A 15,000-nucleotide genomic window follows, 5' to 3' on the forward strand; every position below is an offset into this window, starting at 1 on the left:
AAGAATGTCTTCCCCCCAGTAGGAGGGGAATGATGTCCCCGCCTTGACTTCCAGGAAAGAAAGGTCGCTTGGCTGCTGTCCAGGAAATGCTGGATAGGAGAAGGAACTGCTTTGACTATGGAAAGACCAGGTCCTTTGCTGGGGAAAAGGGCCTAGATCTCATCCTGGCCCTCAGGGTGTGACTAGGAGTGGTCCTCTCCCCTTTTAAACCTGGAAGTGATGATTGGGAAAGTCATCCAGTCTTCCTTCTGACCTGCCGCCTGAGGGATAAAAGTAGGCCTGGGGCTATTGGGATAGACTCCCTGGCGGGAGACCCAGCCCACGCTGGCTCAGCCTTTGGGCCCCAGGTGGCCACCTGTCTCTAGTAGCTTTGTGAACCAGGCATCCGTCACCCAAGGTCCTTCAGCTGGTCGTGGCTGACGGATCTTCCCTTCTCACTGGGTAGCCCACTGAGGGACCTGGGATCTGGTCGGATGTGTAATCCCTGAATGTTGCTTTAAATACTTCTCCCCCCTCCCCCACCAAGGTGTGGTGGTGGTGAAGTTTGGGGGGAGGCCATGGCAGTTCTGTGTGTGACCATATGCACATGCACACACACACACGCACACACACATCTATGTATATATAGATCTAATAGCTAGTACTTACATAGCACCTACTGTGTGCTAAATGCAATGATCATATTAAATCCTCACAACAACCCTGGGAGGGCGGGGCTATCATCCCTGATTTACAGATTAAGACAAAAGGGAAGTGACTTGCCCAGTGTCACACAGCTAATAAGTGCCTGAGGGCACATCTGAACTTGGGTTTTCCTGATTCAGCCTAGGGCTCTATCTCTTGTACCACCTAGTACTGGAGTGTTTGCTGAGCCCTGAACTTGGCCTCATCCTGAGACCTGAATGTATTTGACCTTAGACCTAGACTTGGTTCTTCACTCAGATTGACCTGGTAGCAGATAATCCTCTAACCCTAATTGCCAGCCAAGCCTAGTCCCAGAATGAGGCCTCACCCAGACCCCAACTAAAACCCGAAGCCTAAGGAAGGCCTGAATATGGTCTTAGGCTGAACCCCAGCCACAGGAAAAGACCTGAGGCCACAATGATAGCAGATCCTGACCCCAGCCTCAGAGTAGGCTCCTCTCCCTACCACCACCACACAAAGTCCTGGTCTTAAATGGAGCCCTACTGCACACCCTAGACAGTGCTCTAACCCAGTACTGGGCACTAACCATCACCCTGCTTCTAGCCCTTATCTGCCTCACAAGGCCATCTAATTAAGGTCTCACATTAAGCTCTGATCTAATCCCCTCAACTCAGATCCCTGGCTGAGCCCTGACACCCCGAGTTCAAAGCATTTAGTCCAACGTCCCTGCTTGAAGACTGCGAGGTGAGAGAAGGCCCATTCATGCCAGACTAGCTCTTGTTGTTGGCAAGTCTTGCCCTCTGGCCAGTCCAAATCTCTGCTCCTCATTCTGCCCATTGGTTCTAGTTTCCCCCAGTGTGCACTTCCTTCAGTTGATCTTCATGGCATGACCTCGTGACTCATCACTCTCCTGGTTGTCCTCTGCATTTTCTCCAACTTCCTCAGTGGCTATGCTAAAAGGTGGCACCCCAAAGTGCAGCCAGTCCTTCCCCTCCCTGCCCCTTATACTCTGTGTTTCTATGCTTAGACTTCCTTTTTTGGTTACCGTGTCGCACTGTTGACTTCTGTTGACCTTGGTGATGGTCAGAAGGGGCTTGTGTTACTGAAATGGAATTTTTGATTCCAAGTGTAAGACTGTCCCAACACCAGATAAAGCCTGATCTGGGTCCCAGGCTCAGCCCTGGCAGCAAGACTTGAGGCCAGACCCCTCCTTCAGACATTCCCTGACCTTTGCCCTGGACTGAAGCCAGAGGCTAGAATGACACTTGACCCAGCCCTGAGGTTTGGTTTGGGAGTTAAGAACTGACCCTAGTTCTGGATTCAGCCCTGACCTTAGCTGAAGAGTGAGGCCTGGCCCTGGCAACTAGGTGCTCTAACCCCCCACCCCAGATCCAGCCTTCACCCTGGGACCAAACCTTGCCTCTGGTCCCCGAGCTGAACCATGATATACTCTGACAGAGCCCTGAAGCCTGAGTCCAGGCTCAGCCTCATCTCTGACTCCCATCTTCAGGCTGAGCCTAACCTCTACCTGATCAGCGTAAGCACTGTAGCCCTAAACCCCTAGACCTTCATATCTGTGAACTTGGCAATTCTCTTCTCTGATGGTAATCTTCTGTATTTCCATCTTCTTTCTGCCCACCTCAAGCCAAACTCAATCTTCCTTTCCACTCCCTGTTAGGTCAGTGTGCCTGTTCTGGCTTCACTCCCTTCCCTTCACAGTAGGTCCTATAGTTCTCCGGTTCCAAGTATGCATGGTCTTCCTTTGACCCTTTGTCCATGGGATGTTCATGCCAGTCAGGCCTGAGCCTCAGGTCTTACTCACCATCTGGCCGCTGCAGTGCTCCCAAGGGGCTGATCAGTGCAGGAAATGAGTTACATAATGATTTGGACTCTAGGTCTCCTCCAAATTCCTGTTTTCTCATGTAAATGAGGGCCAGCCTGCACTAAGTGCATTTCCTCACACCCCAGCCCCCCATTCCACTTCCTCCTCCTCTTTCTTGGCAGAGGATTGAGTTCCTTTATGGCGAACATGAATCTTGTTCATTTCTCTCTCCCCGACTGCTGCAGGAAGGGGTGGCCTCTCCTACCCAAGGCCAGTCCCTCAATCGCCGGCCTCAATGCCTTCTCCAGGCCAATGTCTGCTCCAGCTTGATGCTTTTCTCTTCCCCCAGTGGGCCATGCCTCTCCTGGTCTCTGATTTTAGTTCCTTGTGCCTCCTGGAGCCTACCAAGAACTCCCCCGGAGTTGAAACAAAAACAACTTTCACTTGGTCCTCCCATGCCCTCCAGCCACTGGCCCATGCCTCTTCTCTTTCTCAGCTAAATCACATGTAGTCTTCTTCTCCCGGATCCTCAATCCTTTGCATCCTGGCTTCTGAGCTAACACTTGAATGAGACAATCAAGCGGCCTTTTCTCAGCCTCTTATTCCCCTTTTCCCCCTTGACCTTGGTCACTGCTGCTCTCTGTCTTCTCTTATCTGCAGGCTCTGCACTGGCCCACCTTCTCTCCTCTCTCTCTCCCTTCAGGAGATCCTCTCTCATGGATCTCATCTCCTCTTTACAGATGACTCACAACTATTTCAAAACCTAACCTTCATTCTCTTTCTTGAACTCCAGCCCATCTCCACAAGGCCCCAAAGGGACCATCCCCCTCTGGCCATTCACGCCTCTTCCATAGCCTCTAGACTGGTCTCCTTTCCAATCTGTCCTCCATCCGGTTGCCAAAAGAACTTTGAACCCAGCTTTTTTGGGGAGAGACACGGTACTAGAGGAGCTTCAGGGGAGAATCTGCTCAGGGCTCTGGAGGCCCCTTTCCCAGCCTCTCCCTCCTCCCATACTCCAGAACACTTCCCTTGTGACTGAGGCTGTTGACCTGGTCACTCTTGGGAACCTTTTAGACAGGCTGACCTTGTGGGAGGGAGTCTGAAGGAGGTGGTCAGTGCGGCTACCATCCCAGCAAACAGAGACCCTTCTAGGGAGAAGACAGAGAACACAGAGAGAGTGGGCCACGGCTGGGCAGGGGCTCAGGGCCCCACTGGGGAAAGGGCCAATTCTAGCGTTCTTCCTCCAGTTCCTTCCTCCTTGAGACTTGGCTTCCTCTTTCTCTGCTGAGTCAGGGGGCTGACCCAGAGATGGGGGCAAAGGGGATGGAGGCAGGGCTTTAAAACCTGGGAGTTCCCTCCTCTTCCAAGTGGTTACCATGGCCTTCAGCCCCATCTGCCCACGGCTCCCCAAGCTGCTGCTGCTCCTCATCATCATCATCATGGTCCTCTCACCCCACAGGGCAGGTAACCTGGACTCTGTCCCTGGCATAGGCCCTGTCTCCCTCTTCTTCCTCTTCTCTGCCCACATTCCCTCCCAAGCTCCTTCTCCCTGATTGGCACTGCATTCCTGGACCCCTTTTAGCCCAGTCTCCCCAGCTCCCCACAATGTAGGTGACATGTGTGCTATGTTCTCTGGCGTAGGCGGGGAGTCTGTGCGTTGCTTCTCCAACTTTGAGGAGGCTTCCAGCCAATGCCAAGGGCTCCTGGGTGAGGGCGTCAGCAAGGATGCCTGCTGCCTCAATGCTGCCCACGGCTTCCAGATCCCAGGGAGCCAAACCTGCCAGGCCTGCGGGTGAGGGGGTGTGTGGGCCATGATCCCACCATCTTCTTGGTGGGAGCATATAGGCAGTGCAAAGAGAGGGGTGAAGGGAGGGAAGGGAAAGGAAAGGGCGGGAAACATGAAGGGAGAACCGAGACCCACCTAGACAAGAGAAGGCAGAGCTAGAAACCCAGATGGGAAAGACGGTTCATGGGGAAGAGTCTTACCCCAGTGACCAAACCTTCATGCCCTAGGGCCCCTCGATGGTCACCATGGTCTGCCTGGTCCCCGTGTTCTGTGTCCTGCACAGAGGGCTCCCAGCTGCGTCATCAACGCTGCCTGGGCCAGGGAAGCCTGTGCCTTGGGGAGGGGCAGCCTGGGAGCCTTCGATGGGAGCTACGGGCATGTCAGGACCAGGACTGTTGCCCAGGTGAGTGAGGCCCAGGGAAACCATCAATGGGAAGGAATAAGGAGATGAAACCTGGCTTCTAATCCCGGGTCTCCCTGTCTGTCTATCCCTCAGAGGCTGGTGGTTGGTCTGACTGGGGGTCATGGACTGCATGCTCCGTAACTTGTGCCCAGGGTTTGCGGAGCCGCCGAAGAGCCTGTGACCAACCAGCCCCAAAGTGTGGGGGCAGCTGCTCTGGTGGGGAAACTGAGACTGAGCCATGTGATACAGAGGCCCTCTGTCCCAGTGAGTGCCCTGCCTTGCCCTGCCCTGCCCTAGACACATGCTTGGGAAGGACAGGCTGTACATGACATGCTCCTTTTTGTTTCAGCACATGGGGCCTGGGCAGCCTGGGGTCCTTGGGGACCCTGCTCAGCTTCCTGTCACGGGGGACCCCAGGGCCCTACCCAACGCAGAACCAGAACGTGCTCTTCTCCAGCCCCCTCAGTCCAGCCCCCAGGGAACCCCTGTTCTGGCCAGGCCTACGAGCAGCAGGGCTGTAAAGGCCTCCTACATTGCCCTGGTATGTACTAAGGGGAATTAAGGTCCATCAGGGTTGGGCCCATCTTCCCTTTCTCCCCACACCCCTCTTTCCTATCATTTTCTCCTCTTTTCCATCATTCTTTCCCTCCTGTCCCTTCTTCTTGTGGCCAGACTTATCCTCTCTGCTCCTGTCTCTACAGTGGAGGGGGGCTGGGGCCCCTGGGGGCCTACTAGCCCCTGCTCAGTGACCTGTGGCCTGGGTCGGACCCGGGAACAGCGTCTCTGCAACCACCCCCCACCTCAGCATGGTGGTGCGCCCTGTGCTGGAGATGCAACCCGGGATGGCCTGTGTAACACGGGCCAGCCTTGCCCAGTTGATGGTCACTGGGGTCCCTGGGGGGCCTGGGAGACTTGTACCCGGCTCCCCATCTCCAACATCGCGTGTCAGGATAAGCCAGGCCAGCAGCAGCGCTCTCGAGTCTGTGAGGGCCGGCTCCACAATGGCCGGCGTTGCACAGGCCGCTTCCAGGAGACCCGCCATTGTTACAACATCCACCTGTGCCCCTGTAAGTGCCCCCTTCCTGGCTGGGCTGGGTGGGACCATCTTGTAAGATTCTGACCCTGCCCTGTTCTTTTTCTCGCTCAGTGGATGGCTACTGGACAGCCTGGGGACCCTGGGGTCTCTGCACACCCCCTTGTGGGCCCTTTCCCACCCGCTCTCGACAGCGTCACTGCATGGCTAAGTTGCCTGCTTACCCGTGAGTGGGGGACGTATCTCAAGAAGGAGAGGGTAGGGTGAGGGGCCTTCTTGGGGCCTGCCTAGCACCTCCCTGCACTGGCCAGCTGGTGGGGCTGAGACACTATGGGAGGACAGTTAGTTAGGGCTCAGGCTGAAAGAGATTAGGGGGCTCAGAACCACTGTCCATATATGATCTAGGCCCACGATGACCATGGTGGAAGGCCAAGGGGAGAAGAATGTGACATTCTGGGGAAGCCCCAGGCCCCGCTGCTCTGAGCTTCAGGGGCAAAGGGGGAAGGTGGAGGAGAAGAAGCCTTGTCTGCACCCCCCGCCCTGCACGGACCCCCTGGCAGAGGGAGCCTGACTCAGCATCCTGTGTGCCTCGCTCAGACAGGAAGAGGCCCCATAGAACTGAGGCTTGCTAAGCCCCACCCCCAATAAACCAAGGTCTCCCAGCTGAAAATCTGACTTTTGAGGGGAGTGGTGCTGGAGAGGGGCAGGTCGGGTCTGATCTGAGCCTAGAGATGTGTGTGTGTGTGTGTGTGTGTGTGTGTGTGTGTGTGTGTGTGTGTGTGTGTTTTGTGCATGAGAAGGGGGGAGGTGGGGCAGGGAGGAGTGATCCCCGCATCCTTCCCAGGCTCAGGCCATAGGCAGTGGCTTACTGAGGAAAGCCAGGTCTGTGCATCCTACTTCTCCACACACACACACACTCAATCAGTCGAATAGTATTTATTAATCCCCGCTATGTGTTGGGTACCAGGGGTCTGGAGACAAAGTCAGAACCCGCTCTCCCTGCTCTCAATCCAGTGCATGTGTTAGGAGAAACATGATAGTCTAAAATGGTAGTTTGTGGAGGGAGCCTGGTGTAGGAGGTAGCTTTTGGCAAGGGTGCCTTGGAGCTCCTTCTAAGACAGACAGTTAAGGGAATGAATGACCTGCAGGCATTTGGTGAGGCTGGGTTGAGGAGCCTGGAGCCTGGAGCTGGATACAGAGATCTCTGTGGGAAGAGCTTGTAGGCTCAGCTGGTCCAATGGCCTCATTTCACAGAAGACCAAGCTGGAGCCTGGGGAGGGGAGTGAGTGTCCAAGTCTAAATTCAAATCCCTCTGCTCCAACTCGAACCTTCTTGTTCATCTCTGACTCCCCCACAGTAGACTCTCAGTAAGTGTTGAATTTTGAAAATCATTTTTATTGATATCTCACCAGAATTTCTCCCTTGGTCCCAGGACCAAGCTTTGGGCTAGCCACCCTGTCCCCCATTAAGGGTGGGACATGGATGGTAACACAGGAGCAGGAGGAACCAGGAGAGGATTGGCTCCAATGTCCAGAAAGATGAGGATTGAGAGAAGGCCATGGGATTTGGGCCTCAAGAGCTGCCTGATGACTTGGGAGACAGAGCACTTTCAGTCAAGTGATGGGATGGAGAGGAGATCCCAAAAGGCTGAGGATTGATAGGAGAGGAAATGGGAACAAAGGCCTTTCTCCATGTTTGTCTTTTAAAGGAGGCTCCACTGAGAAGGAGAGTGTGTGGGGGTGGGAAGGTCTAAGGGCTAAGGTTGCCTTTAAGGGCAACAGGGAAAGTGCCAGTAGCTAGTTAGGTTGAATATGGAAGTGATGGAAGGGTCTAGGAGCAAAGGGGCCAAGTGGGATGGCCAGAACCCGAAAGAAAGGAGGAGCCAATGGCTGCTGGGGTGGGAGGGAGGTGATGTCAAGATCTTGTGCCGTGTAGCATGGGGGAGAAGAGGGATCTTGCAGGGAGGGTAAAGGTCCTTAGTGAGAGGGTGCCAGGTGTGAGAGAAGAGAAGGTCTCCAACAACTGCTGTGGAGAGTGGAATAAAGGATCTACTAGGGAGAGGTGAAAGTAGGACTTTGATGTGGGGAACTCTCCATTGAGTTGCAACTGATTTGTTCCCCCATCTACATTTCCTCCTTTTCATTCCCCTCCCCCTCAGCCCCTCCTCCTTCCCACTCCTCTTAACTCTCACACTTCATCTCTCACAAATACATCCTCTGCCAGTGAGAAGGCATTGAATTTGTAGTCATGAGACCTGGATTCAAATCTCACTCTGCCACTGATTGACTCTGCGACCCTGGATAAATCCACATCCTTTCTGAGCCTCAGCTTCTCCCACTGTCAAATGAAACAATTGACCCTGGTGATCTGTGGTGCCCTGTGCCATTCTGGCCTGGGGGTGGCTCAAATGAGAGCTTGTGGGTGCTGATGAGGGAGCAAAGGATCCTATTTTGAACTGGAAGGGGCTTTAGTTAGATACCACTTAAGTGGCCAAATTGGGATTGGTTCCCAGACCTCCTGACTCCCTGGGCTCTGTTCAGTGCTAGGGCCATTAGCATTCTCCTCATCTTACAGGTGAGGAAAGTGAGGGAGAAGTGACATGGCCACAGTCACACAGCTAGAAAGGGCTGGAGCCAGGACTCATAAAGAGATCTTCTGGTTGTGAAGATTTGTCTGTAGTCTGTCACCAGCCTGGGTGGGGTTTGGGATTGGGAGTTGGAGGACCCCAAGTGGAATCCTAGCTTTGTCCCTTTCCTTGGAGACTTCCTGGGTTTCCTCATTAACAAAACGATTGGGTTGGACTACATCTCTGCCAGCCTTTTTAGCTCTAAGCAGTTGGATCCCATGAGCCTGTCTGGAGGAGGGATGTGCTCGAATGACATTTGGGGTGGAGCTTTGTATTTATAGTGTTTATATGTGTCTCTTTTCTGCCTTTACCAATCCCAGGAAGTTCAGGGACACATTCTACTTTCCTCTTGAATCCCTAGTCCCCTTGTGCTATCACTACTCATGCCTTACCAAGCTCTAATCAGTGGTGAAAAAATACAAACGGATGAACTTGAAGGAGCCATTGCAAACTATTAACAACCATAGGAAAGAATGTTCCAAACTACTAATGATGGGAGGAATGCACATCGATGCACCTCTATGGTTTCATGTCATACCTAGCAAATTGGCAAAGATGTCCAAAGATGGGAATACTCAATGTCGGCGGGATTGTAGGAACATAAACACACTAGTGCATTGTTGGTGGAGCTGTAACTCAGTACAACCATTCTGGAAAGTAATTTGGAATTATGTAAATCAAGTGACTAAAAAGTGCATATCCTTTTGGACCTAGAGATGATACCCCAAAGAGCCATAGATAAGTAGAAAGTTCTCACACACTCCAAAAAATTTACAGTAGCACTTTACATGATAGCTAAGAATTGGAAACAAAGTTGATGCCCACCTACTGGGGCGTGGCTAAACAAATAGTGGTCCATGAAGGTCATGGAATATTACTGTGCGGTAAGAAAGGATATGGGTGAGGAACACAGCGAAGCATGAAGAGACTTTCATGAACTGATGTAGAGGGAAGGAAGCAAGAGCCCAGAAAACAATGTACACAATGAGTACGACACCGCCACCACACACAGAAGACACCCCAAAGTGCATGCTGCGGCATGACAAAGACCAAGCATGAGGGAGAGACAGGAGAAGACAGCTCCCCTAACACCTCGGGCTGTGGCTAGGGAGCAGTGCATACATTGGCAGCTGTTTTTGCCATGTTGATTGGTTTTGCTTATTTTCCTCTTTTTCTTTAAAACATATGATTTGTTCTATGGAATAGTTCTCTGGGACTGAGGGGATACTGGGAGAAATTCTGGTGAGATATCAATAAAAATGATTTTCAAAAGTCAACACTTACTGAGAGTCTACTGCGGGGGAGTCGGAGATGAACAAGAAGGTTCAAGTTGGAGCAGAGAGATTTGAATTTAGACTTGGACACTCATTCCCCACCCCACCCCCCAAGCCCCAGTTTGGTCTTCAGTGAAATGAGACCATTGGACCAGCGGAGCCGGGTCTCCCCTAACCTCGGGAAGGCAGCCGTGCTGGGCTCCTCAGTACTTTCTTCTTTCTCAGGACTTCACTTTTGTCCTCCGGAGAGTGACTCATGGCAGGGAGGGAGGCTCAGGTGGTACCTGGGGTTATTCCAACTATTTCAGAAGCTGCCCTCAGGTTCTTCCTCTGCAAAATGATGGGATTAGGTTACACAATATGGGGTGGTGGTGTGACGTGGAAAAAAGACAGAATTTCGGGGAATTAATGATTTTATTAATTATGACTAGTGAATAATTAATCAAAGAGCAGTCCTTTAGCCTTCTCTCATGAACCAAAGGTGAATCACGGCAGCCTATTGACACAAGCCCTTGGAAGAGTGGGTGTTCCTGACAGCCTGGCAGTCACCTCTGATTGGTTAGCTGTTAATAAGAATCATGAATATTCTAATGAAGGTGGGTCTATTCTAATGCGGGGCTGGAGGATGGGCCTTTGATTAGGTCAGTCTTACTCCCAGAACCACCCCCTTCCCCCCCATGTCCCCAGCTCGGGCGACCTAGGCAAAGCCTGAGTAGAACCCAATGGGCTGGAATTCACCCAGACTCAAATCTCTTGACCTTTTGATCAGATCTAAACTTGCCCAGTTGGACGCTGTCTGAACAAGATTAAGGAGAGTGTTAAATCCAATCTCATTATCAGCCATGTCCTTCAGATGCTGATGGAATAATGAATGAGGAAATAGAAAGTGGGAAAAACCTTAGTCCTAATTCAATAATTGTTTATTAATATGAGGGAGATAATCATTTCTCTTAGTGGAAACAGCACTATCTTTGAGGTCATGGGGCCTAGGTTCAAATTCTGCTGCTTATTACCTATATGAATTTGGGCAAGTCATTTAACTTATATGTGACTCAGTTTCCTAATCTCCAAAATATATTTGCTCTCTAAGGTCCTCCAAGATTCTGTGACCTTGATCCCTTCCCCTGTCTGGGCCTATATAAAATGAGAGTGTTTTGTCTCCAAGGTCTCTTGGGGATAGTATTCTGGGCTGTCAGCCCAGCCCATTTCTGAAGGAGAGTCTCCTGGGGTCTGGACTGAGATTGAGTCCTGTGGACATGGGGGTGCTCCATTGCTGACACTCTTGTGGACTTGCCAGAGGGACATCCAGCTGCAATTGTCCTTTGGAGGCCGTTGGAGTTGTTTGGCTGGAGCTTGGTAGTGATGGATCCTTGGGAGCAAAGGAAATTGTCAAGGGAGTCCCTGCCCAAGGAAGAGGAGCTAGAATAGTTTGACTTAGAGTAGCAGGAGAGTGTTTGGGGGCAGGGAACCTGTGGCCTTGAGGCCCCACATGGCCTTCTAGGTCCTTGGGTGCCATCCAAGTCCTTTTAGGAAGGGGCTTTGTTCTGTGAAGTTTGGATTCAGTCAAAGGGCCACACTTGAAAACCTAGAGGGCCACATGTTCCCCACCTCTGGTAGTGTTTTCAAAGCCAAGGTGGGGGCTATGGAGTGGGGAGAGGAGGATAGGAAGAGGGGATGGCCTCTGAGAAGAGGCAAGGCCAAGGAGCCAGTGGGCTGGGATGGCTTTCTTCCTACCCCCTTCGCTATAATTTCCTTGGATGAATTCTTTTTTGTTTGTTTGTTTTTTGAGGTAATGGGGTTAAGTGACTTGGCCACGGTCACCCAGCTAGTAAGTGTCTGAGGCCAGATTTGAATTAAGGTCCTCCTGACTCCAGTGGGGGCCAGTCCTCTAACCAGTTCTAACCTAGGGCCCTGCGGCCCCTCCCCCCACCCCGTGGATGAATTCTTGATCCTTTTTTTCCTAGGTCTTACCTGCTCTTTTTCCATTTCAGTCCTCTTCTCTTTCCTTTACCACCCCTGTGATTTGTGTGGTGCTGAGGTTTTGAGACAGCCTAGGATATATAGGAACTGGACTGCTTTGTCTAAGGTTGGTTACAGGATTGCACGGAGGTTCCCTTCACAATAACCAGCCTCCTCTGTAAGAGACTTCCCCATTCCCAAGGCAGTCCATTCTAGGGGCAGTTAGGTAGTAAAGCCATGGAGCACTGGGTTAGCGTTAGAGATGGCACTGGACTTGGAGTCAGGAAGGCCTGAGTTCAAATCCAGCCTCAGACACTTTCTAGCAGCTTCCTCATCTTGAGATTGTTGTGGGGATCAAATGACATGTCTGTGAAGCACTCAGCACAGTGCCTACCACATAGGAAGCATTTCTAAGCACTTTTTCTCTTTCTTTCCTTCTCTTCCCCAATGTCTTTTCTGAGATGGGTGCCCCAACTGGGCCTAGTGTGCCATATCTACCCAAGCCAAGGAGAAGAGTGGGATACTACACTGACTTGCCCTTTTTGGGCACGATTTCTATTCTATTCAGGTCCTGGTTCTATTAAGGCAGCCAGAGGTTCCACTCTAGTCCTCCATTGAGGACTTTCAAGAGATTGGTCAGACCCTGGGTTTGTGAAGATTAGTCCAGCAGAGTTCCAGCTCTGACACTTCTAACCAAGGTGATCCAAGGACCAACTGGGCAACATCCCCAGAGCCTCATCATTAGATCCCTTCAGGGAGATGAATTGTCAGCCACAGCAGCTCCTAGAAGGATGGCAGCGATGGGATCTGGGGGAGTTCATTTGGCTAGAGCCAAATCACACAAGCCTTCAGGGCTGCTGTGTCACATGGCTTCCTCATAGTGAGTTTTCTGTCCACCAAAAGCTGCAACATCTTTTCATGTCAGCTTCTGTCTTGCCACCTCTCATACAGTTGCTTTCTGAACCCACCCATAGAGCTTTTCATTTATCTCTATTAGTTTGGTTAGTCTTTTCAGTCAAACCTGACTCTTCATGGCCCCATTTGGGGTTTTCTTGGCAATTTTCTTGTCATTTCCTTCTCTAGCTCATTTTTTACAGATGAGGAAACTGAGGCAAACAGAGTGAAGTAACATAGCTAGGAAGTATCTGAGGCTGGATTGAACTCAGGAAGATGAATTTTCTTGACTCTAGGCCTGGTGCCCTACTCTGTGCCAGAACCTGTGCTAAGTTAAATGCCAGGCACACAAATACAAGCCAGAAAGATAATCCAAGAGCTTCCATTCCGAGACGTGGAAACAACAAGATAATGGAGCAGTGGCCAGGGAGGAATGTTTTGGACAAGGAAGATGGTGGTCCTGGATGGATGGTGGTAGGTAGTATGGTCTTGTGGCTGGAGATGAGGTAAGATAAAGTGAAATGCTCACCAACCAGAGCCATTCAATGAATGGTCAAAAGATGAATTACAAACTATTAACAAGCATAAGGAAGAATGCTCCCAATCCCCAAGGATAAGAAACATGCAGATCAAGTCAACGATAAGATTTCGCTCTACATCCTGCAAACTGGCCAAGATGGTGAAAGATGAAACTAGGCAGTGTTGAGGAACCATTCTGGAAAGCAACCTGGAATTATGCTTTAAAAAGTAGGGGAAAGTCAAAGGCTGACGCTCCCCTTTAATTCAGAAGTCACTGTGCTAGGCACAGAGCCTGAAGAGGTCAGGGACAAAAGTAAAGGTCTCAGAGACCCCAAGATATTAATAGCAAAGAACTGGAAACAAAGTGGGTACCTACTGATTAAAGAATGGCTTTCGGTTTGAATCTGAGTCACGGCACCAAAAAAAAAGTGGCTGAACAAACACAGCACATACATAGAACAGAGTACTGCCGGGCCATAACTGGGCACATGAATTCAGAGAAACAGATGAGGGACTAGGGCAGTGGAACATTGGGGAAAGCATCAGACTTTATTGTTGCATGGCTTTGTTTTGCTGAACTGGCTTTTATCCTGTGTCTTTTCTTTCTTGTTCTTTGTTATAAGCAAGGGGGAAGTGGCATAGTACTCAGACATGAAAGTGGTGGAAAACACAAGATAGCAATGATCATTTTAAAACAGAAAATAGATCTTTTTCTCCATCCTGTATGATTGGTGTAGTGGACAGCACTCTGGATCTGAAGTCAGGAAGCCTTGAATTCGAATCCTGCCTGACATACTTCTTTGTTGTGTGACTAGGGCAAGCCATTCTTTCACATTCCATTGCCTTATTTGTAAAACGGAGCTAGTTATAAAAATGATTTTGTGAGGATCAAGTAAGGCTTTGTCTGTAGAGTGCTTTGTTACTTATTCTGACTAGTTTCCCTGCCAAGCCTCTTGGCATCACCTCCTAGTCTCTCATCCTTGGCGCTAGTTTTGATGAAGAGGTGGCTGGGACCAGCTCTGCCACGTGTGCTCTCATCCCACGCCCTCCTGTCATCTCCATACTTTGTAATTTGTCACTTGACTGTGCCCCTGCTGGTTCTTTCCATGATGCCTCTACAGACATGCCAAGGTCTCTCCTACCAAGAAAATACTTTCGCTTGATCCTGACATCCCCTCAAAAGATCATTCCGTAGCTTTCTATCTTTCCAGATCCCGGCTTCTAGGAAAAACTGATCTCTCTTCCCTGCCCTTATTTCTGCTCACTCTTCTCAACATTTGCAGCCTAACTTACAAGCTCAGGACTCAATTGAACCTGCTCTCCCAAGGCTATTTCTTTATAATCTATAATCTCTTCACAGATCTGATAGCCTCTGTGCAGTCTTCAACCTCTCTGGCCTTTCTACTGTGTTGGACATTGCTGCCTGTCCATTTCTGATACTCTCTATTCTTGAGTTTGTGTGATGCTGCTCTCCCGTGGTCCTTTTACCTGTCTGGCCATTCCTTCCCAGTTTCTTTTGCTGGATCATCACCCATGGTTCCCTTTCTGTAGGTGCCCCATGGTTCTTTCCTGGGTCCTCATTGCTTCTTTCTTCACACACTCTCTTGGTTAACTCATCTGCTTTCATGAATTCAACTATTGTAGGTCTAGATAGCCAGCCCTAGTCTCTCTCCTGAGATCTAGTCTTGAATCAGCATCTGCTTATTAGGCATTTCCAACTGGTTGCCCAGTAGGCTGGATGCCCAGTAGACCGGATGCCTACTAAGCTGGATGTCCAGTAGGTTGGATGTCCAGTAGGCCGGATGTCTGGTAGGCCAGATGTCCGGTAGGCTGGATGTCCGGTAGGCCGGATGTCCAGTAGACCGGATGCCCAGTAGACCAGATGCCCAGTAGGCTGGATGTCTAGCAGGCCGGATGTCCGGTAGGCTGGATGCCCAGTAGGCTGGGTGCCCAGTAGGCTGGATGTCTAGTAGGCCGGATGTCTGGTAGGCCGGATGTCTGGTAAACCAGATGCCCAGTAGACCAGGTTTCTAATAGGC

The 15,000-nt window shown here is 50.8% G+C and overlaps 1 protein-coding gene across 2 annotated transcripts; it reads left to right on the forward strand.

The window, feature by feature from the left end:
* The first annotated feature begins 679 nt into the window (after positions 1–679).
* Positions 680–6,359, forward strand: LOC118832926 (complement factor properdin). Of its 2 annotated transcripts, XM_036740322.1 has the most exons (9): positions 680–1,389; positions 3,836–3,931; positions 4,109–4,259; positions 4,481–4,656; positions 4,750–4,920; positions 5,006–5,197; positions 5,358–5,723; positions 5,804–5,915; positions 6,095–6,359. In XM_036740322.1, the coding sequence occupies exons 2-9, from the start codon at positions 3,844–3,846 to the stop codon at positions 6,258–6,260; spliced, it is 1,422 nt and encodes a 473-aa protein (XP_036596217.1). In that variant the 5' UTR covers positions 680–1,389; positions 3,836–3,843; the 3' UTR covers positions 6,261–6,359. The 2 variants fall into 2 exon arrangements, with proteins under 2 accessions (XP_036596217.1, XP_036596216.1); XM_036740321.1 differs by lacking the exon at positions 680–1,389 and having other exon boundaries at positions 3,154–3,931.
* Positions 6,360–15,000: the final 8,641 nt, after the last annotated feature.

This window comes from Trichosurus vulpecula, chromosome X, assembly GCF_011100635.1.
Source record: "Trichosurus vulpecula isolate mTriVul1 chromosome X, mTriVul1.pri, whole genome shotgun sequence".
In the NCBI taxonomy this organism is placed as follows: domain Eukaryota; kingdom Metazoa; phylum Chordata; class Mammalia; order Diprotodontia; family Phalangeridae; genus Trichosurus; species Trichosurus vulpecula.

Coding starts and splice junctions, on each gene's coding strand:
- LOC118832926 (XM_036740322.1), top strand. CDS start 3,844: ATGGCCTTCAGCCCCATCTGCCCACGGCTCCCCAAGCTGCTGCTGCTC. Junction 4,260..4,480: donor CAAACCTGCCAGGCCTGCGG/GTGAGGGGGTGT, acceptor TTCATGCCCTAG/GGCCCCTCGATGGTCACCAT. Junction 5,916..6,094: donor GCTAAGTTGCCTGCTTACCC/GTGAGTGGGGGA, acceptor TATATGATCTAG/GCCCACGATGACCATGGTGG.